The sequence below is a fragment of the Ranitomeya imitator genome, chromosome 6 (assembly GCF_032444005.1).
Source record: "Ranitomeya imitator isolate aRanImi1 chromosome 6, aRanImi1.pri, whole genome shotgun sequence".
Classification (NCBI taxonomy): domain Eukaryota; kingdom Metazoa; phylum Chordata; class Amphibia; order Anura; family Dendrobatidae; genus Ranitomeya; species Ranitomeya imitator.
In genome coordinates this window covers 119,452,642-119,475,385 of record NC_091287.1, presented here as the reverse complement: position 1 = coordinate 119,475,385, position 22,744 = coordinate 119,452,642, and the positions used below count along the sequence as shown (strand labels likewise).

General features: G+C 41.5%; 1 protein-coding gene across 1 annotated transcript in view; it reads right to left on the bottom strand.

Moving 5' to 3' along the window:
• GPD1L (glycerol-3-phosphate dehydrogenase 1 like) overlaps positions 1 to 22,744 on the bottom strand; it is an 84,912-nt gene that overhangs the window by 3,784 nt on the left and 58,384 nt on the right. The window contains exons 6-7 of the mRNA XM_069730026.1: positions 6,936 to 7,169; positions 4,942 to 5,048 (exon numbers count right to left, since the gene is read on the bottom strand). Of these exons, the coding sequence (XP_069586127.1) occupies positions 4,942 to 5,048; positions 6,936 to 7,169 (341 nt within the window). The remainder of the gene's footprint in view (positions 1 to 4,941; positions 5,049 to 6,935; positions 7,170 to 22,744) is intronic.

The window sequence follows — 22,744 nt, the reverse complement described above, 5'->3', positions numbered from 1 at the left end:
TAAAAAGTTGGTCACACTTGTCAAGCACTATGCTTGACAAGTGTAACCAACCTGTCAATCGCTTTTCCAAGCGATGCTTCAAATCGCTTAGAAAACGCAAGCGTTCTGCAAGCTAAAAACGCTTGCAAAACGATTGTGTTTTGCGGGAAAATGAATGCGAATTCCGCATGTGTTGTATCCACAGAATTTCTGCAACGTGGGCACATAGCCTTACTCTTTTATTAACCAGTCTCAGGTATGGCTTTTTCTTTGCCACACTGCCCTGAAGGAGAGCATCTTGGAGTCGCCTCTTCACTGTAGACGTTGACACTGGCGTTTTGCCTGCACTATTTAATGAAGCTGCCAGTTGAGCACCTGTGAGGTGTCGATTTCACAAACTACACACTCGAATGTACTTGTCTTGTTGCTCAGTTGTGCAGCAGGGCCTTCCATTTCTCTTTCTACTCTGGTTAGAGCGTATTTGTGCTCTCCTCTGAAGGGAGTAGTACACAGCGTTGTAGGAAATCTTCAGTTTCTTGGCAATTTCTCGCATGGAATAGCCTTCATTTCTAAGAAGAAGAATAGGCTGTCGAGTTTCACATGAAAGTTCTTTTTTTCTGGCCATTTTGAGGGTTTAATGGAACCAACAAATGTAATGCTCCAGATTCTCAACTAGCTCAAAGGAAGGTCAGGTTTATAGGTTCTCTAATCAGCCAAACTGTTTTTAGCTGGGCTAACATACTTGCACAAGGGTTTTCAAGGGTATTCTAACCATCCATTAGCCTTCTTACAAAGTTAGCAAACACAAAGTACCATAAGAACACTGGAGTGATGGTTGTTGGAAATGGGCCTCTATACACCTATGAAAATATTGCATTACAAACCAGACGTTTGCAGCTAGAATAATCATTTACCACATTAACAATGTATAGAGTGGATTTCTGAATCATTTAGTTAGCTTCATTGGAAAAAAAAACTGCTATTCTTTCAAAAATAAGGAAATTCTAAGTGACCCTATGCTCTGGAACGGTAGTGTACATATTTATTCACCCCTTTTGCTATGAAGCCTCTAAAAGATTCTGGTGCAGCACCCCACACAATGTTCTCTCCTAGCTGAAAAGCAAAATTTACAAAGCTGACGAAATAGTGACATAATTATCACTAAATATGACACAAAGGTTTTCGGTTTTGCTCTCCTTTTACTTCATGAAGTCGGTAGAAGCTAACAGTAATACTGTGCTAGCAGGTTATCCTATGACTTCTGGGTGAAATGGAGACAAAAAAAAAAATAGTTGCCATTTATCTTCTAAGGCCACGTTCATGCATTCAGTATTTGACCTCAATATCTGTAAGCCAAAACCAGGAGGGGATTTGGATGTTTCGCCCCCAGCAGTTCACCCCGGGTACATTTACTTCACCTGCGGGAAGTTATACCATCCAGCTGCTATACCATCACCCCAGAGGACCCCTTTAAGCAGCATCTGTCCCTTCTGACCGAATACCACAGGTGACGTCATGAACAAACTTTATTCCTAAACTCCCTTTAAAGACCTTTCCCTTTACTTGGGCGCCCAGGGCCACGGACTGGATCGCAGCCACCGTGATCTCCCTTTCAAGTACCGGACCCGGTCCCGAATGCTCCACTGCCCGGCGGGCGACTCAATTTGGCGTCACGGACAGGATGTACCCGGGGGCGAACTGCTGGAAGAAAATCATCCTATAACCACCAGGAGTGGGTGATAATACAGAAGTGGTGATGTGTTTCTATTATACTTTTCCTGTGATTGTTTCACTCCTGTTTTTTTTTTTTTTTTTTGCTTATAAATACGGAGGTAAAAAACTGACTAAATACTCAGTGTGTAAGTGGCCTAAAGAGCAAAAGCAATTCAGTCCACATTTGTAATTTTTTTTTCTGATGGTCACAAAGTTGCATGCAATTTTTTCTGTCTAAAAGCCAAATATTTAAGAACTGGTAGCTTTTTGGGGGCATATTTTAACTACACTACTCCATATTGAAATTGCATCACCAAGAAAGAAGAGTCGAAAAATTTTGAAAATCACAAGATCGATGTTAATGAGATGCAAATAATAAAAATGGAAACATTTGTAAACAACTATTCAGTATTCAGCATGAATGCTATTTGCAGAAATACTTGCATTTGCATGACTTAGCATGTTATCAACGAGAGTACTAATGGTTGTCCGAGGAACATTCTGCCCCACCGAATGCACTTGGGTACGGAAATCATCAAGATATGCTCATTGCAGCTTGATATGCAGATTAATGATGTCCCAGAGGTGTTAAATTGGAGACAAGTCCAGAGATGCTGCAGGCCATGGTAGCATGATTAGGCCATGTAGGTCGCTTAAAGTAGCACAAACAAGCAACACGAGGCCTGATGCTATGTTGAAAAACAGCTCCTGGGACGCTTTGGAGAAATGGCAGTAACACCAGTTACACAAGTAAATCAACGTAATGGCAAGCTGTTAGTGTACCTGGGATGAAGACTAGAACGGTTTGGCTATTATGAAATTATGCCTCCCTGCACTATAATCCCAGGACTAGGACTGATGAGATGTTCCCTCATGAATGCCTGAAGGCCATCATGTCTCAAAGCAAGACGACAATAGAGGCTGGCATGGAGGTCTATCCTTTATCGATGTGTCCCTCTTTTGCCTTCATACAGTGATAGCTGGAAATTGGTTTGAAGACCACGTGGGCAATACCATGAAGAGGCCTTTAAAAAGGAAACATGAGTGCCCCAGGAACCAACAATGCCAAGCTGCATGTTGTTCATGTTAGGCTACGTTCACACTAGCGTTATGCTAGTGTGCGTCGGGTTAGCGTCGGGCGACGCAGCGGCGATGCACGCGTCATGCGCCCCTATACTTAACATGGGGGACGCATGCGTTTTTGTTTGTTGCGTTGTGCGACGCATGCGTCTTTTTTGCCGCAAGCGTCGGACCAAGAAAACGCAACAAGTTGCATTTTTCTTGCGTCCGATTTTCGGCAAAAAAACGACGCATGCGTCGCAAAACGCAGCGATTTTTGCGTGCGTTTTGCCGCGTTTTTGCGTGCGTTGCGTCGCCGACGCAGCAGCGCACAACGCTAGTGTGAACGTAGCCTATGTGTGAGCAGTGTGGCCTAAACGTGCTACCATGACTTGCAGCATCACCAGACTTGTCTCACATCAGGCACATCTGGGACGTCATTGGTTTGCAATCAAAGTGACCTGCCAGCAACGGATCTTACAGATTTGCGTATCCAAGTGTATTCAGCACAACAGAACATTCCTCAAGCTACCATTACTAATCTTATTGATATGATGCCTAGGCATGCATGTACTCATTCTATACTGAATTAATCATAAAATGTTAGAGTTGGATGGGACCACCACGGTCATCATGTCGAACCCCTTGCTAAATGAAGGATTTACTAAACCATCTCTCTTTCCAGCCTCGGTTTGAAGTCTTCCATTGAAGGAGAACTCACCACCTCTCGGGCAGCCAGTTCCACTCTATCACCCTCACGGTCAAATTTTTTTTTTCTAATATCTAATCTATCTTCTCTCTTTCAGTTTAATTCCATTGCTTCTCGTATTTGCATGTGCAAATAAGAATAAAGGATGATCTCTACAGTGTGACATCTCTTTAGATGTAGACAGCTATTAAGTCTCCTCATAGCCTTCTTTTTGGTAAGTTAAACAGTCCCAGATCCTTTAACAGTTCTTGGTAGGACATACTTTGCTGTCCGCACTCCATCCTGGTAGCTCTTCTCTGAACTTGCTCCAGTTTTTTCTATGTTTTTTTTTAAAATGTGGAGCCCAGAACTGGACACAGTATTCCAGATGAAGGCTGACCAAGGAGGATAATTTCACATGATCTAGACTTTAGGCTTCTCTTAATACATCGTAGAATTGCGTTTGCCTTTTTTGCTGCTGCATCACACTGTTGACTCATGTGCAGTCTGTGATCTATTGGTATACCCAAGTCTTTCACATGTGCTGTTGCTTCGTTCTATTTCTCCCATTCTGTAGAAGTAAAAAATTTTTTGCCCAGATGCAGAATCTTGAATTTCCGCTCTGCTAAATACCATTCTATTATCAACTTGCTTTGAAAACTTTCTTGCATCTTTTTATAATTTGCTTGTCATTAACAGGTCTATGCATGGTGTGATTTTCATAATTCCACTATTTTTCCTTCTTGGTGTTGCAATTTGAATGTTGAAGAGTGTTGAATGTATTACCATAACTTAAATGTCAGTCCAATACGAATACAAGCAGGTTTTATGGAAAGTCTATGGTACAGGTATGTGCCTAACAGGTATGATCAAAGTACAGCTCTGGGATGCTACTGGCAGGACTCCTCTGCCTGTGTATAAAGGAGAACCTTGGTGACTGTGACATGTACCGACTGACAGTGTTACCATCACAATCAATCGGCATCGATTAGTGTTGTAAGATGTAAGCTATACTAGGATCTGAAATTCAGCTGACAAGTGAATAGATATGCATGGCCACATTACATAGCCACTTCAGTTAAATTGTAAACCAGCAAATTTTGGTGGATTAGCCAGATTAGATAAAATAAGTTGGGTCACCCGACCAAGTCACCAGTAATCTGACGTGTACTAGCTTTTCTTTGCAAACAAATATTTGCCTTATCTGTTGTCTACAGAAATCTTTGCGTTTATGGCTAGCTTAATTCCTTTTAGGACTAGAACATTCCTACATAAAAAGTAGAAAAGCTCTAGGAAATTCTAACACTTTTCCCCCTCCCTCCCCCCCCATGCAGCTGCCCTGTCAGCCCTTTAGAGAAAGTAAGCCATTTTAGAACTGCCTGCCATACTGTGGAGAAGCAAATACAAACTGACAATCTTTTAAAATTGTGAGATGTGAGCAATTATAATTTATGTCGGCTTGTAAACAGCGATAGTGCTAGAAAGAGGGTCTTGTCACTTACTTATCTACCAAGCCCTTCTGCTGCAGGATACGGTACACTTCTGCAGAGGTTTGAGGTCCTTGTAGCTTTTGGCCATTCAGCATCTCTTTTTCAAGTTCCTCTATACTCTACAGAACAAAAACACAATTCTAGTTTACTCTGTAAGGCTCTCAATGCGGGTTTATTACATCTATACCTGTAATGAAAAACAAAATTGCAGGTTACATAGAGATGTAACAACCGGCATACTGACTAAACTTTACTTTTGAAGAAGTATGGATATTTGTTTCGCGACATGTAAAATGTGGTGCTAGATCCAAGGGCTTCACCATTTGTTCCCAACAGTCTCACAGCCGGGAAGCTTTGATAAGACTCAAACTAACAGAAATGTATGATCACAGGGGGAAAATGCAGCTTCAGCACAGAGATGAAATGAATCTCTTCTGTACTTAAAAGTCTAGAAACCCATGCAGAGATATGCACTGATTATACAAGGCAAGCTGTGAGATTACCAACACCAAGCGTAGGTGGGCTTAGCGGCAACATTCTGAAGGCTTTATTTAAAAAACACAATACTTTTACAGCGCATGGATATATTTATTGAACGGTGGCAAATGTTACTACATAAAGTTATGTCTACGTGGCGTAATAAAAATCCAAACGCTGTGAAATTGTAGCAACTGTAGTCATTTTAAAACCACATTAAAAGAGTCTGTTACCCCAAAAATAGATTTTAAATGGACTACACAGTGTTGTAGGGGACCTAGACCCTATAACAACCATACTAGCACAATATCTGTTACTGATTTCATGCGTGAGAGAATAACTTCATTCATATGCAGTGAGGAGGCTTCGGTGCACCATTGTTATGGCCAAGAGTTTGGGGCACCAGTATACCGCCTCATTTGTATCTTTGGCCCCTTAGGCCGGGTTCACACATACGTTAACGGGCTACTGTTAACGCAAGTGTCGATATGGCAGCCCGCTAGCACAGAGAGCATCTGCTAGCTCTATCTACGCTAGTGGTGACGGACCCGAAAACGCTGCAGCCCGCGTCTCGGGGTCCGTCACTCAATGACGGCACATCGCTAGCACACACACCCATTGTGGGTGTGCGCTAGCAATGCGTCCGACATTGGATTCAATGACTGCGTTAACGGACTGCGTTACGCCACGTTATGCCGCGGTGTAACGTAGTCCATCTAACGGACGGGTTTAACGCAATGTGAACCCAGCCTTACACTGTTTCAGATTTACAGTGCTCTCTTCCCAGAACAAGCACTGTCTGAACGCTGCAGGCGTTAAGTTTGGCCACACATACATGCATACACCAAGAAGTGCAGTGAATGGCATCAGGAAAAAAAGGGACAGAAGATGATGCTCGTGGGGACATGCACAGTGGAGGCATTTAGACAGTGCTCGCTCTGGAAAGCAAGCACCGGAAAACTCCCAATGTCAATAATGGTGCACCAAACTCTTGGTCACTCCGAGAGTGCACTGAAATCTCATTTGCATATGAATTCTAAGCTATTTCCTCAGGCACTGCAACAGTAACAAATACAGTGATAGTATGGTAGTTATAGAGGCAAAGTCCCCGACAACACTTTAAAATGCCAAACCTGTGGTCTCAAGCAAAATGAAGTCTTGAGACACAAAGGAACAGAGGCATCAAAGAAATAAAAACTGACTGATTCTCTAAACAGAATTCAATCGTTTAGATAGCAATAAAACCAATGACAGCTTGGTTTTGTTGCTATCTAAACAATTGCACCTCAAATGCTTAACCTTGATCCTCCACCTCTGTATCTCAGACAACAGACCAAGAATGCCAAAGAAGGGTTCTCCTGAAAAAGTCCAAGAGTGCTCAATTACACCACATCATAATTGATGTAGGCTACATTAGAATTGTGAGGTTGAAATACATAGGAAACTCGCCTTGCTGCTCATAAAACATATTTTATTACTTATTTTTAAACACTGCTAAGTTTAATGGGGGAGGACACACAATTCAATACCTTGCGAGTGTTAACAAATGCCTCGGCCACTTTTCGATTGCGCCCTCCATAGCAAGTGGTAATGAGATCAGCAACTCCACAGCTCTCCAAAAATGTAGACGTGGAAACTTGACCTTTACAGAAGATCTTAGCAAATGCAATCATTTCCATGAGCCCGAGACGGATAACAGCAGCTTTTGTGTTATCACCACACTTGAGACCATCACAAAAGCCAGCACCTACAGCCACAATATTCTGTGTAAAAGACGAAAAGAAAACAGGATTCTGCAGTCAATATACACATCACACGTGGTCATTAACCCCTTTACCCCCAAGGGTGGTTTGCACGTTAATGACCGGGCCAATTTTTACAATTCTGACCACTGTCCCTTTATGAGGTTATAACTCTGGAACGCTTCAATGGATCCTGGTGATTCTGACATTGTTTTCTCGTGACATATTGTACTTCATGACAATGGTAAAAATTATTTGATAGTACCTGCGTTTATTTGTGAAAAAAACGGAAATTTGGCAAAAATTATGAAAATTTCGCAATTTTCCAACTTTGAATTTTTATGCAATGAAATCACAGAGATATGTCACACAAAATACTTAATAAGTAACATTTTCCACATGTCTACTTTACATCAGCACAATTTTGGAACCAAAATTTTTTTTTGTTAGGGATTTATAAGGGTTAAAAGTTGACCAGCAATTTCTCATTTCTACAACACCATTTTATTTTAGGGACCACATCTCATTTGAAGTCATTTTGAGGGGTCTATATGATAGAAAATACCCAAGTGTGACACCATTCTAAAAACTACACCCCTCAAGGTGCTCAAAACCATATTCAAGAAGTTTATTAACCCTTCTGGTGCTTCACAGGAATTTTTTGAATGTTTAAATAAAAATGAACATTTAACTTTTTTTCACAAAAAATTTAATTCAGCTCCAATTTGTTTTATTTTACCAAGGGTAACAGGAGAAAATGGACCCCAAACATTGTTGTACAATTTGTCCTGAGTATGCCAATACCCCACATGTGGGGGTAAACCACTGTTTGGGCGCATGGCAGAGCTCGGAAGCGAAGGAGTGCCATTTGACTTTTCAATGCAAAATTGACTGGAATTGAGATGGGACGCCATGTTTCGTTTGGAGAGCCCCTGATGTGCCTAAACATTGAAACCCCCCACAAGTGACACCATTTTGGAAAGTAGACCCCCTAAGGAACTTATCTAGAGGTGTGGTGAGCACTTTGACCCAACAAGTGCTTCACAGAAGTTTATAATGTAGAACCGTAAAAATAAAAAATCATATTTTTTCACAAAAATTATCTTTTCGCCCCCAATTTTTTATTTTCCCAAGGGTAAGAGAAGAAATTGGACCCCAAAAGTTGTTGTACAATTTGTCCTGAGTACGCTGATAGCCCATATGTGGGGGTAAACCACTGTTTGGGCGGATGGGAGAGCTCGGAAGGGAAGGAGCGCCGTTTGACTTTTCAATGCAAAATTGACAGGAATTGAGATGGGACGCCATGTTGCGTTTGGAGAGCCACTGATGTGCCTAAACATTGAAACCCCCCACAAGTGACACCATTTTGGAAAGTAGACCCCCTAAGGAACTTATCTAGAGGTGTGGTGAGCACTTTGACCCAACAAGTGCTTCACAGAAGTTTATAATGTAGAACCGTAAAAATAAAAAATCATATTTTTTCACAAAAATTATTTTTTTAGCCCCCAGTTTTGTATTTTCCTGAGGGTAACAGGAGAAATTGGACCCCAAAATTTGTTGCCCAATTTGTCCTGAGTGCGATGACACACCATATGTGGGGGGAACCACTGTTTGGGCACATGGGAGGGCTCAGAAGGGAAGGAGTGCCATTTGAATGCAGACTTAGATGGAATGGTCTGCAGGTGTCACATTGCGTTTGCAGAGCCCCTAATGTACCTAAACAGTAGAAACCCCCCACAAGTGACACCATTTTGGAAAGTAGACCCCCTTAGGAACTTATCTAGATGTGTGCTGAGCGCTTTGACCCACCAAGGGCTTCACAGAAGTTTATAATGGAGAGCCGTAAAAATAAAACAAAAATTTTTTCCCACAAAAATTATTTTTTAGCCTCCAGTTTTGTATTTTCCCGAGGGTAACAGGAGAAATTCGACCCCACAATTTGTTGTCCAATTTGTCCTGAGTGCGCTGATACCCTATATGTGGGGGGGAACCACTGTTTGGGCGCATGGGAGGGCTCGGAAGGGAAGGAGATCCATTTGGAATGAGGACTTAGATGGAATGGTCTGCAGGTGTCACATTGCATTTGCAGAGCCCCTAATGTACCTAAACAGTAGAAACCTCCCACAAGTGACACCATTTTGAAAACTAGACCCCCTAAGGAACTCATCTAGATGTGTTGTGATAGCTTTGAACCCCCAAGTGTTTCACTACAGTTTGTAACGCAGAGCCGTGAAAATTAAAAAAAAAAATCTTTCCCCCCAAAATTATTTTTTAGCCCCCAGTTTTGTATTTTCCCGAGGGTAAGAGGAGAAATTCGACCCCAAAAGTTGTTGTCCAATTTGTCCTGAGTACGCTGATACCCCGTATGTTGGGGGAAACCAACGTTTGAGCGCATGGCAGAGCTCGGAAGGGAAGGAGCGCCATTTGGAATGCAGACTTAGATGGAATGGTCTGCAGACGTCACATTGCGTTTGCAGAACCCCTAATGTACCTAAACAGTAGAAACCCCCCACAAGTGACCCCATATTGGAAACTAGACCCCCCAGGGAACTAATCTAGATGTGTTGTGAGAACTTTGAACCCCCAAGTGTTTCACTACAGTTTATAACGCAGAGCCGTGAAAATAAAAAATCTTTTTTTTTCCCACAAAAAATGTTTTAGCCCCGAGTTTTGTATTTTCCCAAGGGTAGCAGGAGAAATTGGACCCCAAAAGTTGTTGTCCTATTTGTCCTGAGTACGCTGATACCCCATATGTTGGGGTAAACCCCTGTTTGGGCACACGGGAGAGCTCGGAAGGGAAGAAGCACTGTTTTACTTTTTCAACGCAGAATTGGCTGGAATTGAGATCGGACGCCATGTCGCGTTTGGAGAGCCCCTGATGTGCCTAAACAGTGGAAACCCCCCAATTATAACTGAAACCCTAATCCAAACACATCCCTAACCCTAATCCCAACAGTAACCCTAACCACACCTCTAACCCTGACACACCCCTAACCCTAATCCCAACCCTATTCCCAACCGTAAATGTAATCTAAACCCTAACTGTAACTTTAGCCCCAACCCAAACTGTAGCCCTAGCCCTAACCCTAGCCCTAACCCTAATCCTAACCCTAGCCCTAACCCTAGCCCTAACCCTAGCCCTAGCCCTAACCCTAGCCCTAACCCTAACCCTAACCCTAGCCCTAACCCTAGCCCTAACCCTAGCCCTAACCCTAGCCCTAGCCCTAACCCTAACCCTAACTCTAACCCTAGCCCTAATGGGAAAATGGAAATAAATACATTTTTTTAATTTTTCCCTAACTAAGGGGGTGATGAAGGGGGGTTTGATTTACTTTTATAGCGGGTTTTTTAGCGGATTTTTATGATTGGCAGCCGTCACACACTGAAAGACGCTTTTTATTGCAAAAAATATTTTTTGCGTTACCACATTTTGAGAGCTATAATTTTTCTATATTTTGGTCCACAGAGTCATGTGAGGTCTTGTTTTTTGCGGGACGAGTTGATGTTTTTATTGGTAACATTTTCGGGCACGTGACATTTTTTGATCGCTTTTTAGTCCGATTTTTGTGAGGCAGAATGACCAAAAACCAGCTATTCATGAATTTCTTTTGGGGGAGGCGTTTATACCGTTCCGCGTTTGGTAAAATTGATGAAGCAGTTTTATTCTTCGGGTCAGTACGATTACAGCGACACCTCATTTATATAATTTTTTTATGTTTTGGCGCTTTTATACGATAAAAACTATTTTATAGAAAAAATAATTATTTTTGCATCGCTTTATTCTCAGGACTATAACTTTTTTAATTTTTTGCTGATGATGCTGTATGGCAGCTCGTTTTTTGCGGGACAAGATGACGTTTTCAGCGGTACCATGGTTATTTATATCTGTCTTTTTGATCGCGTGTTATTCCACTTTTTGTTCGGCGGTATGATAATAAAGCGTTGTTTTTTGCCTCGTTTTTTTTTTTTTTTTCTTACGGTGTTTACTGAAGGGGTTAACTAGTGGGCCAGTTTTATAGGTCGGGCCGTTACGGACGCGGCGATACTAAATATGTGTACTTTTATTGTTTTTTTTTATTTATTTAGATAAAGAAATGTATTTATGGGAATAATATTTTTTTTTTTTTTCATTATTTTGGAATATTTTTTTTTATTTTTTTTTACACATTTGAAATTTTTTTTTTTTACTTTTTTACTTTGTCCCAGGGGGGGACATCACAGATCAGTGATCTGACAGTTTGCACAGCACTCTGTCAGATCACTGATCTGATAGGAGTGCAGGCTGCTTCACAGTGCCTGCTCTGAGCAGGCTCTGTGAAGCCACCTCCCTCCCTGCAGGACCCGGATCCGCGGCCATCTTGGATCCGGGGCTGGAGGGAGCAGGGAGGGAGGTGAGACCCTCGCAGCAACGCGATCACATCGCGTTGCTGCGGGGGGCTCAGGGAAGCCCGCAGGGAGCCCCCTCCCTGCGCGGTGCTTCCCTGCACCGCCGGCACATCGCGATCATCTTTGATCGCGGTGTGCCGGGGGTTAATGTGCCGGGGGCGGTCCGTGACCGCTCCTGGCACATAGTGCCGGATGTCAGCTGCGATAAACAGCTGACACCCGGCCGCGATCGGCGGCGCTCCCCCCGTGAGCGCTGCCGATCGCATATGACGTACTATTGCGTCCTTGGGAAGTAAAGCCCACCCCACATGGACGCAATAGTACGTCTAATGGCAGAAAGGGGTTAAAAGGGGGGAAAAAAAAAAAAAAAAAAAAGACACACCAAGAAGAATAATTTAGAAAGAATCATTTCCACCTTTAATGTCACTCATGAGCTTTACTATTTCACTGAGAACTAAACAGATTAAACAATCACATACAGGCCACATTCAGTATTTGTGTTAAAAAAACCCACAAACAAAACATCATAAGTAAATACCCTGCAGTAAATAAACAGCAATAGTGCATGAAAATAATGAAGGGTACCTAGTTAAAATAATTATTATGAAAAAAAAATGCAAAAGCCATCCCACCACTTCACGGTAACCCTAATTAGGACAGTCCTAACTAGAATATTAAAAAACCTTACGGTTTATCAAGTGACATGCATGTTGATAAGGGCTGAGAGGGACTTGGGCCAGGTAGTGGACACAGCCATGGGGAACCACATTAATATAATGTCTAGCTCAAAGAAAAGGCAGGACACCCCTTTATATGCACACTAGAGGGTGGCCCGATTCGAACGCATCGGGTATTCTAGAATATGTATGTATATAGCAGCCACATAGTATATAGCACAGGCCACGACACATTCTTGAATACCCGATGCGTTATTACAGGCCACGCAGTATATAACAGTGGCCACGCAGTATATAACACAGGCCAAACAGTATATAACACAGCCCATGCAGTATATAACATTGCCCACATAGTATATAACACTGGCCACGTAGTATATAGCAGCCATGCAGTATATAACGCAGCCCACACAGTATACAACACTGCCCACGTAGTACATAGCAGCCACGTAGTATATAGCGCAGCCCAGGCAGTATGCAACACGTAGTATAAAGCAATGTGAGCACTATATGTGTGGTAAAAAAAGACTTACAATAAACATATACTCACCTTCCAAAGGCCAATTGAAGTCCTGGTGCCTGTGTGTGGTGCACGCGGCAGCTTCCGGTCCCAGGGTTGGTATGAGCGCAGGACCTGTGATGACGTCGTAGCCACATGACCGTGACGTCATGGAAGCTCCTTCTCGCATAGCATCCTTGGAACCGGAACCTGCCGCTTGCACTGCCGAGGACAGCGCCACGTCGGAGGGTGAGAATAACCTTTTTTTTTTTTTTAAATTATTATTATTTGTAACATTAGATCTTTTTACTATTGATGCTGCATACGCATCATCAATAGTAAAAAGTTGGTCACACAGGGTTAATCGCTGCGTTAATGGAGTGCGTTACACCGCGGCATAACGCCGTCCATTAACGCTGCCATTAACCCTGTGTGGGGAGTATGGAGCGGGAACTGACTGCGGGGAGGAAGGAGCGGCCACTTTGCCGCCGGACTGTGCCCTTCGCTGATTGGTCGTGGCAAAACGCCCACGACCAATCAGCGACATGGATTTCCATGACAGACAGAGGCCGCGACCAATGAATATCCGTGACAGACAGACAGACGTGATCCTTAGACAATTATATATTAGATGGTGCAAAAACTGAAGAAAAAAAAAAAAAAGAAATGAACTGGGATACAAACTGGTGTGCATGCAGCATGTACCCTTTATTATTTTCATTCACTATTGCAATTTATTTTATTTACTGCAGGATATTTAATCATAATGTTTTGTTCTTTGTTTTTCTTCTGTTCAGTGGCTAGTGTGAACGTGTTCTTATATGCTTCATGCACACCAGTTTGTATCCCAGTTCATTTCTTTCAAAACCTTCAGGCTATGTGCACACGTTGCGGATTAGCCTTAGGAATTTCTGGTGCGGATTCTGCCTCTCCTGGCAGAAAACGCAGCTGCGGATTTTGTGCGGATCCGCAGCGGTTTTTGTGGGGTTTTTTTTTTGCGGATTTGCTGCGTTTTTTACCTCTGTGGATTTCTATAATGGAATGGGTACAAAAACGCTGCAGATTCACAAAAAAGAAGAGACATGCTACTTCTTTTAAACCGCAGCGTTTCGGCAGCGGAGTTTCCGCAAAGTGTGCACAGCAATTTTTTTTCTCATCGATTTACATTGAACTGTAAATCAATTGCGGAACTGCAGCGTTTCTGCACCGCAAAAAACGCTGCGGATCCGCACAGAATCCGCAACGTGTGCACATACCCTCAGGCCTCTGCTAAAAGCTGAAAATGAATTTCACCTTTCAGTAGGATAACGACTCTAAACATAATCACCAAACGAATAGCTTGGCCAGCAGAGGACCTAAGTTTTGGAATGACCCAGCCAGAGCCCGGACCTGAATCCAATATCCATTGAAAGCCTGTGTATTGGCTCGAAGAGGGCTGTACACAGGAGATGCCCTTGCATTGACAGGTTTGGATCGCTTTTGCAAGGCAGAGAGTGCAAAGATTGCCAATTCTAGTAGATGTGCCATGCAGATAGACTCCTACCCAAAAGGACTGAATGCTCTCAAATTCAGGGTACTTCCATAAAAGTTTTAGTTTAAGGATGTGCATATTTATGCAACCACATAATTTTAGTTCTTTATTTTTCCACTTGAAAAGATTGAAGTTTATTTTTCAATTGACTTGTACATATCATGTTTGACAATAAAGATGGAAAACGTTCTCAACTGATTTTTCACATGACAAAAACTTTGCATTTTAGATAAAATGGTCTGGTTTTTGTTTTTTGCATCACAAGATACACATCTGAATATACATTACAGACCAAAAGTTTGGACACACCTTCTCATTTAAAGATTTTTCTGTATTTTCATGACTATGAAAATTGTACATTCCCACTGAAGGAATCAAAAACTATGAATTAACACGTGGAATTGTATACTTAAGAAAAAAGTGTGAAACAACTGAAAATATGTCTTATATTCTAGGTTCTTCAAAGTAGCCACCTTTTGCTTTGATTACTGTTTTGCACACTCTTGGCATTCTCTTGATGAGCTTCAAGAGGTAGTCACCGGGAATGGTCTTCCAACAATCTTGAAGGAGTTCCCAGAGATGCTTAGCACTTGTTGGCCCTTTTGCCTTCACTCTGCCGCCCAGCTCACCCCAAACCATCTCGATTGGGTTCAGGTCTGGTGACTGTGGATGCCAGGTCACCTGGCGTAGCACCCCATCACTCTCCTTCTTGGTCATATAGCCCTTACACAGCCTGGAGGTGTGTTTGGGGTCATTGTCCTGTTGAAAAATAAATGATGGTCCAACTAAATGCAAACCAGATGGAATAGCATGCCGCTGCAAGATGCTGTGGTAGCCATGTTGGTTCAGCATGCCTTCAATCTACTATATAAAGCTGAATGTGTATGTATGTGTGTGTGTATGTGTGTGTGTGTGTGTGTGTGTGTGTGTATGTCCGGGATTGGCATCTGCACCGTCGCAGCTACAGCCATACGTCTGGACCCCGAGAGAGTCATAGGCTACGTTGTGAGGCGAAATTTTAACCCCGCGCGTTCCAATTCACCAAACAATTTTGCCCCTATCTACATAATGGGGAAAAAGTGAAAGGAAAAGTGTTGGAGGAGTCGCAGCTACAGCCACAAAATTTTGCACAGTCACACGTCTGGACCCTGAGAGCGTCATAGGCTACGTTGTGAGGTGAAGTTTTAACCCCGCGCGTTCCAATTCACCAAACAATTTTGCCCCTATCTACATAATGGGGAAAAAAGTGAAAGGAAAAGTGTTGGAAGCGTCGCAGCTACAGAAACAAAATTTTGCACAGTCACACGTCTGGACCCTGAGAGCGTCATAGGCTACGTTGTGAGGTGAAATTTTAACCCCGCGCTTTCCAATTCACCAAACTATTTTGCCCCTATCTACATAATGGGGAAAAGTGAAAGGAAAAGTGTTGGAGGCAAATTGACAGCTGCCAGATGTGAACAAGGGGGACTTAAAGAATGAGAGCGATGGCGCCAAAGAGTATATACCGATCAGTTGCTAAGGTGGGGCCCCGACATGAGATACTCACCACACATGGGGATATGAACACACACACAAAATGCGCCACACACTACCACGTGCTTGAACACATACCACCCTCAGCACACATTTCACCACACATACACCAACCTCGCCACATAAAAGTCGAAACACAAAAGTCGCCGCTCAAAACTCACCACGCGCAAAACTCGCCACATGCAAAAACTAGGCTCACGCAAAACTCGCCACAAGTGCAAAACTCACCTCATGGAAAACTCGCCACACGCAAAACTTGCACACGCGGAAAAATTGCCACATGCACAAAATTTGCAACACATGCAAAAGTTGCCTCACACAAAACTTGCACATACTCAAAAGGCACCAGACATAGAACTCACCACGTGCAAAACTCGCCATGCGCAAAACTTGCTGCACACAACTTGCTACACTAACCTGTCAGATGCAACTCGACACACAAAAAGTTGCTACACGCATGTTGCCACACAAAACTCAACACACACAACTTGACAGACGAAACTCGCCCTAAAACACACACAAGTCTGGTATTAGCCTTCAAAAATAAAAATCTGATTAATAAGCAGACAAACTACAAGAGCAACAAATGTACCATATAGGAAATACAGCAGCTGTCAGTCACATGACCTGTCTATTATGTGTATGTGTGAGCTAATATATACTGCCAGGGGGAGGGCTTCCTGTTGGCTGTGGATTTATCAGGCTGCCAATTTATCTTACAAATACTGAGGTAAAAATACTGAGCAAATAACGTGTTAACGAGGTCTAATACAGGAGATCACACAGGTATATACTATATACAGGGGAGATGACACAGATATATACTATATACAGGAGAGATGACACACAGGTATATACTATATAGAGGAGGAGATGACATACAGTTATATACTATATACAGGAGGAGATGACATACAGTTATATACTATATACAGGAGGAGATGACATACAGGTATATGCTATATATAGAAGATGACATACAGGTATATACTATATACAGGAGGAGATGACAGATATATACTATATACAGGGGAGATGACATACAGGTATATACTATATATAGGAAGAGAGGACATACAGGTATATACTATATATAGGAGGAGATGACATACAGGTATTTACTTTATATAGGAGGAGATGACATACAGGTATATACTATATACAGGGGAGATAACAGCAGGTATATACTATATACAGGGGAGATGACATAAAGGTATATACTATATACAGGAGAGGACATACAGGTGTATACTATATATAAGGGAGATGACAAACATGTATATACTGAGGTGAAAATGAGAGGTGTGAGGTGAAAATGAAAAGGTGTGAGTGCAAAATGAGAGGAGTGAGGGAAAATAGTGTAGTGATCGGAAAATGACAGATGTGAGGTCGAAATGACAAGTGTTAGGCGGGAATGAGGAATGAGGGAGAAAATGAGAGGTGTGAGGGAGAAAATGAGAGATGTGAGGGGGAAAATTAAAGATGTGATTGGGAAAATGAGAGGAGTGATGGGAAAATGAGAGGAGTGACGTGCTATAACTAACCACAGATATTTACTATGCCCAGGCAACGCCGGGCTCTTCAGCTAGTTTTGAATAAATCCCCAACAGTGTCACCAGCAAAGCACCCCCACACCATCACACCGCCTCCTCCATGCTTCACGGTGGGAACCAGGCATGTAGAGTCCATCCGTCCACCATTTTCAGAGTCATGAAAATACAGAAAAATCTTTAAATGGGAAGGTGTGTCCCAACTTTTGGTCTGTACTGTAGATGTGTAAATAAATATAAATTACATTTTTATGGCAGTCAAGACAGACAAAAAAGAGAGGAAAAGGGGAAATTAGCAATTTCTGTAGCGTTCCTCGTCACATAGAACAAATTGACACCATGCATTAGTTATACAGAGTACTCAAAATTTTGCATATCCAAGTGTCAATGAGCTTAGCCGTCTCCAATATTAAAAGATTTTTCACACACATTTTTCAAAGTATAGTAAATACATACTTCTTGTGATTATGTGAATAGCCGCACTTCCCAGAGTTATCATAAAGGTAATCTAAATTTAGAATTCATATTGTGCTTCTGTGCACTCTACTCCTGTACAGTACCCGGCTCTGCAGATTTTATCTTCTGCCATCTACAGTACAACTGCCCCTGTGGTTTTACATAATTGTTAGATTGTTTCCAGCGAAGCTCAACTCTCCTGCACAATGAAACTCATAAGGCAGTGCATAGCATATGAGTGTTAGCCATGTGAAAATGTAAATGCTGTTCTATTGGCGCATATGGCAGAGGACTGTGTTTAACACATGCATCAACAATGCAGCATTCGCAGATTCACATCGCTTATCTGTCAGCAGCAGAGAACAAAACAGCTCTGCACTGCACAAGTACTGCATGCTCCAATGTAGAGAAATACAAGAGAGTCCAGCTCTGCTAGAAAGCAGCTAACAATTTAACCCTTATCCGGCTGAATAGGTACAATTGTAACTATCCCATAGTTTGTAAGCTTGCGAGCAGGGCCCTCACTCCTCCTGGTATCTGTTTTGAACTGTATTTCTGTTATGCTGTAATGTTTATTGTCTGTACAAGTCCCCTCTATAATTTGTAAAGCGCTGCGGAATATGTTGGCGCTATATAAATAAAATTATTATTATTATTATTATTCCGTTTTAAAATTGCAATAACTTTTTTTTGAAAAGACGTAGAGGGCTGAAATTTCGTGACATCTCTACATTTTTGGTCCAGAATATATTGGCCAAATTTCAATAAAATATCTCCACCCGCTTCCGAGATAAGGGGTCGAGATCTTTTTGCATCCATAACAAGCTGCATAGGTACAAATGTACCTCATATATTTTGAATGAAGATAATGCAAGGGAAAAAGCATAAATTTTTTTTTAATGATAATGCTATTTAACTATTATAAACAAGTAAAAAACTGTTCATTTACATTATAAAAGAAAATGTAAGAAACTTTTTTTTATTGATTTTCTTTGCAAGTAATGCATGTTGGCTTTGCTACAGAGTGTTCATCGCAAATGGGTTTCACACAAACCACACAAGACTTTCTAGTCTTGCGTTGTTTTCGCCTCAGGTCTCTGCAGACATAGCAACTACCAACAACAGGGGAGGGTCCACGACTACCATGAGGTATTTTGGGGCCAGCTGCTGGCTGCGATGCTACCACAATGCATCGTCCAAGCACCATTTCTACTGCACCTCGAAGAAAATGGTTTCTCATTATCATTTTGTTTGTACTACGATCTTCAATTGCAATCATACACAGCTGATTTGCGAGATCTTTCAGGAACTTTCTTCGTTGATCCTTTGCCCTGAAGCTTGGATTGTGTTCTCTGTAGATGATGTAGGATGCTAACCCACTGACATCAATCATATTGTAGAAAAATGCCAAAGTCCAACGTGATGTTCGTCGTTTCACAGTGTACTCTCCCAACATTTTATCCATAACATCAACGCCACCTTTTGTTATGTTGTAGTATTTTATTATCTCTGGCTTGGCTGCTAGTGTCTCTTCAACTTCTCCCGTCATGTGCATAGATGATAGAAGCACGACTGATTTGTTCTTCTTTGGTACATATGAACAGACTGTTGCATCATGATTGTAGGCAAAATTTGTCGAGTATACAGGCCTTTCTTTGGCAGGCTGCATGTTGTTAGGTAGGAACCTTTTGTTTTTTCTCACTGTACCAACTAGTGTCATGTTCCAGGAGTTCAATACCTTAGCTAGTTCCATGGTTGTAAAGAAGTTATCGGTGGTGACATTTCTTCCAGAGCCTTTATACGAGCTCACTAGGTCCAATACTGTTCGTTCTCCAATGTTTACTTGTCGAGGACCATCAGTTGGTTTCCCAGTGTAGAGCTGACCTTGTAAAGGGTAGGCATTTGATGAGTCACAAGCCCAGAAAATCTTTATGCCATATTTAGCTGGTTTTGAAGGTATATACTGGGTAAATTTAGTATGACCTCTAAATGGAAATAATTGCTCGTCGACGGTGATACAATGATATGGCTTGTAGGCTCTCTCCAGATTACTGTTCAGCATTGTCCAGATGTCCCGTATTGGTGCAGCTTTATCTGTTTGCACACGTTCTGCACGTGTATTTTCGTTGTCAAACCTGATAAATCTGAGTATCATCTTGAAGCGGTCACGAGACATGGCTGCACGTATAAGAGGCAGAGCAGCAACATTCCACATTTCCTCCAGATTCTCTTTGTTGGCTCTGTGCACACCAGCAGCAATCAGTATGCCCAAAAATGCATGAAGTTCAGTTTCAGTAAATTGCTTGAATGTTTTTTGTGGTGGCCGTTTGGAAGAATCAGGAAAACGTTGTACCAGTTCGTTGTTGTAAGCATCACAAACTCTCTTGGCCTTTCGATTCGTTTCCCGTAATATGATGTCACACATCTCGGGAGTCATGATGGACTTGAATAGCTCTTTTGCTGTATATAGGTTGCTGATTGCTGCAGGGCCACCTCTTTGTCGTAGGACATTACGAGATTTTGTTTGTGCATTTGGCAGTGGATTACTGCACCATTGAGTTTCATCCTTAGCAGTCCAAATGTCGCCTGCACTTTGAGGCACAGAATCATCCTCAACACTTTCGTCTGATTCGTATTCATTTTCATGCTCTATGACCATTTCTTGTTCAATGTCTGAATCTTCTTCAGTAACATCCACTTGTGGTACATAGTTTTCATCATCAGATGGAACATATGGTTCATCCTCATGCTCAGAATCAGATTCTTCTAGCATTCGCATTATTTCGTCAGACGTAAATCTGTAAATATGAAAAAATGTAAAATAAATAATTTTCCGAAATACTACATTATTGGCTTTTCACAAAATTATACTAACCTGCAAACACGTTTTCTTGGATTATGGCGGAAACTAGATCCAGCATTACTATCACTCATGATGACTTGCTAGATGAATTTTGGCTTCGTATTTTGTGCTGAATATAAATAAAACATCGTAAAACAATATGTAGATACTAATTATTATCCATTTTTCGTATAAAAATTATACCTATAGTGATAAGTTTCATACAAAATATATGTAAGCCAAGTCCAGGCTGAAAGACAATTTGACTGTTCTGTCCCCACATAATGAGAATAAAGGTATAACTGGCTGTTAGATGCTGTGAGACTTTCCTACCTTCGTTTCCAAGAAATTGAAGACTTCACAAGCCTAGAAATGTGTGCTCACAGCAATGAGATGAACAGCAAAATGGCTAATGAGAGGAGGGAGGCAGGAAGACAAGTAGAAGCCACTCCCAGTTTGAATTAACTTAATTGACAGCAACATAAGTGACCAGTAACAACACTGAACAATAGATATCAGCATAACATTTGTAGCTGAATGAACTTTAGTTTCTGAAACCAAGTAAAGTCTTCCCACAGTGGAGGTATATGTGAAGGTACAATTGTACCTATGCAGCCTGTTAAGGTTGTAAAATTATGCAGCCTGACAAGGGTTAAAACATAAAGGCTTCTATACTGATGTAGATGGCAGAAAACAAATTAGGGCTATTCGAGGGGCAGACAGTGCAGAGTGTATTGGAAAGGTAGAAGACAGTATGTTACTACTAGAGGCACTGCAAAGCTATGCTGGCGGAAAGAAAATAGAGACTCAATTCTGTATGTTCAACCAGGAGAACTAGAACTATAGTGAAAAGGCTCCAATGGTAACTGCATGGTAAAAGAAGATGGTGCAGTCTTTGATTAATATGTGCAAAATGTGCCCGATTTAAAAAAATGAACTACGGTACATTGGCACAAATTAAAATGTGGGTACATTATTCTGAGACGAAAGTTTTTTGGGAGTAACACAAGCTAGAATTGGGATAATAAGGACAGCTAAAATAATATGTAGCAGGAGCAGTTTGCCTGCTTGTTAAAGTTGTAAAAAAAATACAAATGGTAAGTTATATTACTGCAAATATGCATCTACAGCCACCATTAGCCAAAAGGGAAGTATTGCCTGATTTTAAAAATGTAAATAAAGAAAAGTTTTTGTTCGAATCATACACATAACGTATTATCCATTAATAAAATAGTTGTAGACCATAAGCAGATTGGTTCTATCTTATAAAGGTGCATGCAAGGCATTTCTGTAATGATAAAACTGTATTAACAAGCACATTTAATGAGGACATGCTGGGTAGAGAACCTTGATTAACTCTACAGAAAGGCAAAAAACACCAGCTAAGCGGTTTCATACACCCATGGCAATAATATTTAGAAGGCATCATTTTTTATGCTTCCTATGAAGCATCCGGTTTAATTATTAGTCCTTCAAAATAAAAATTTGGTCTCAAGTTTCCAGTACGGTGATCTGCCAATATAAACTTTACATGCATTCGTTCCCATTTCAGGCAATTACCATACATATGCAAGCGGTTTTACGGCATTCACAAGCAAAAAAAAAAAAAAAAAAAAAAAAAACGGAATTCAATACAAAGACTGCAATCAGTAGCTTCTTTCAGACAAAATGGTGACCGCAGGAATAATGTCATACCAAAATAGTTAAGTGCACATCAATGTCTGGATCAGTTATAAAACAAAAAAAATAAAGAGTGTTAACAACCAAATTTATTTTATATATACATACCGTATATTCTCGAGAATAAGCAGAGCTTTTCAGCACATTTTTAATACTGAAAAAAGTATCCCTCGGCTTATACTCAAGTCAGGGTCCCAAAAGACTGAGGGGATAGCAGCAGCAGCGGGTCACAGGAGGCAGGAGCCGGCTGCTGCAGCTAAAACCTGTGCCCGCTGCTAAAGAGAAATGAATATTCAATGCGCTCAAAGTGAATATTCATTTCTCTTAAATAGCGGGCACAGTAAGTATAATGGTTTAATTTTTTAATGTTTTTTTCTGATGGGGCCATGTATACCAGGATGGGGATGAGGAGGCCACGCATACCAGGATGGGGATGAGGAGG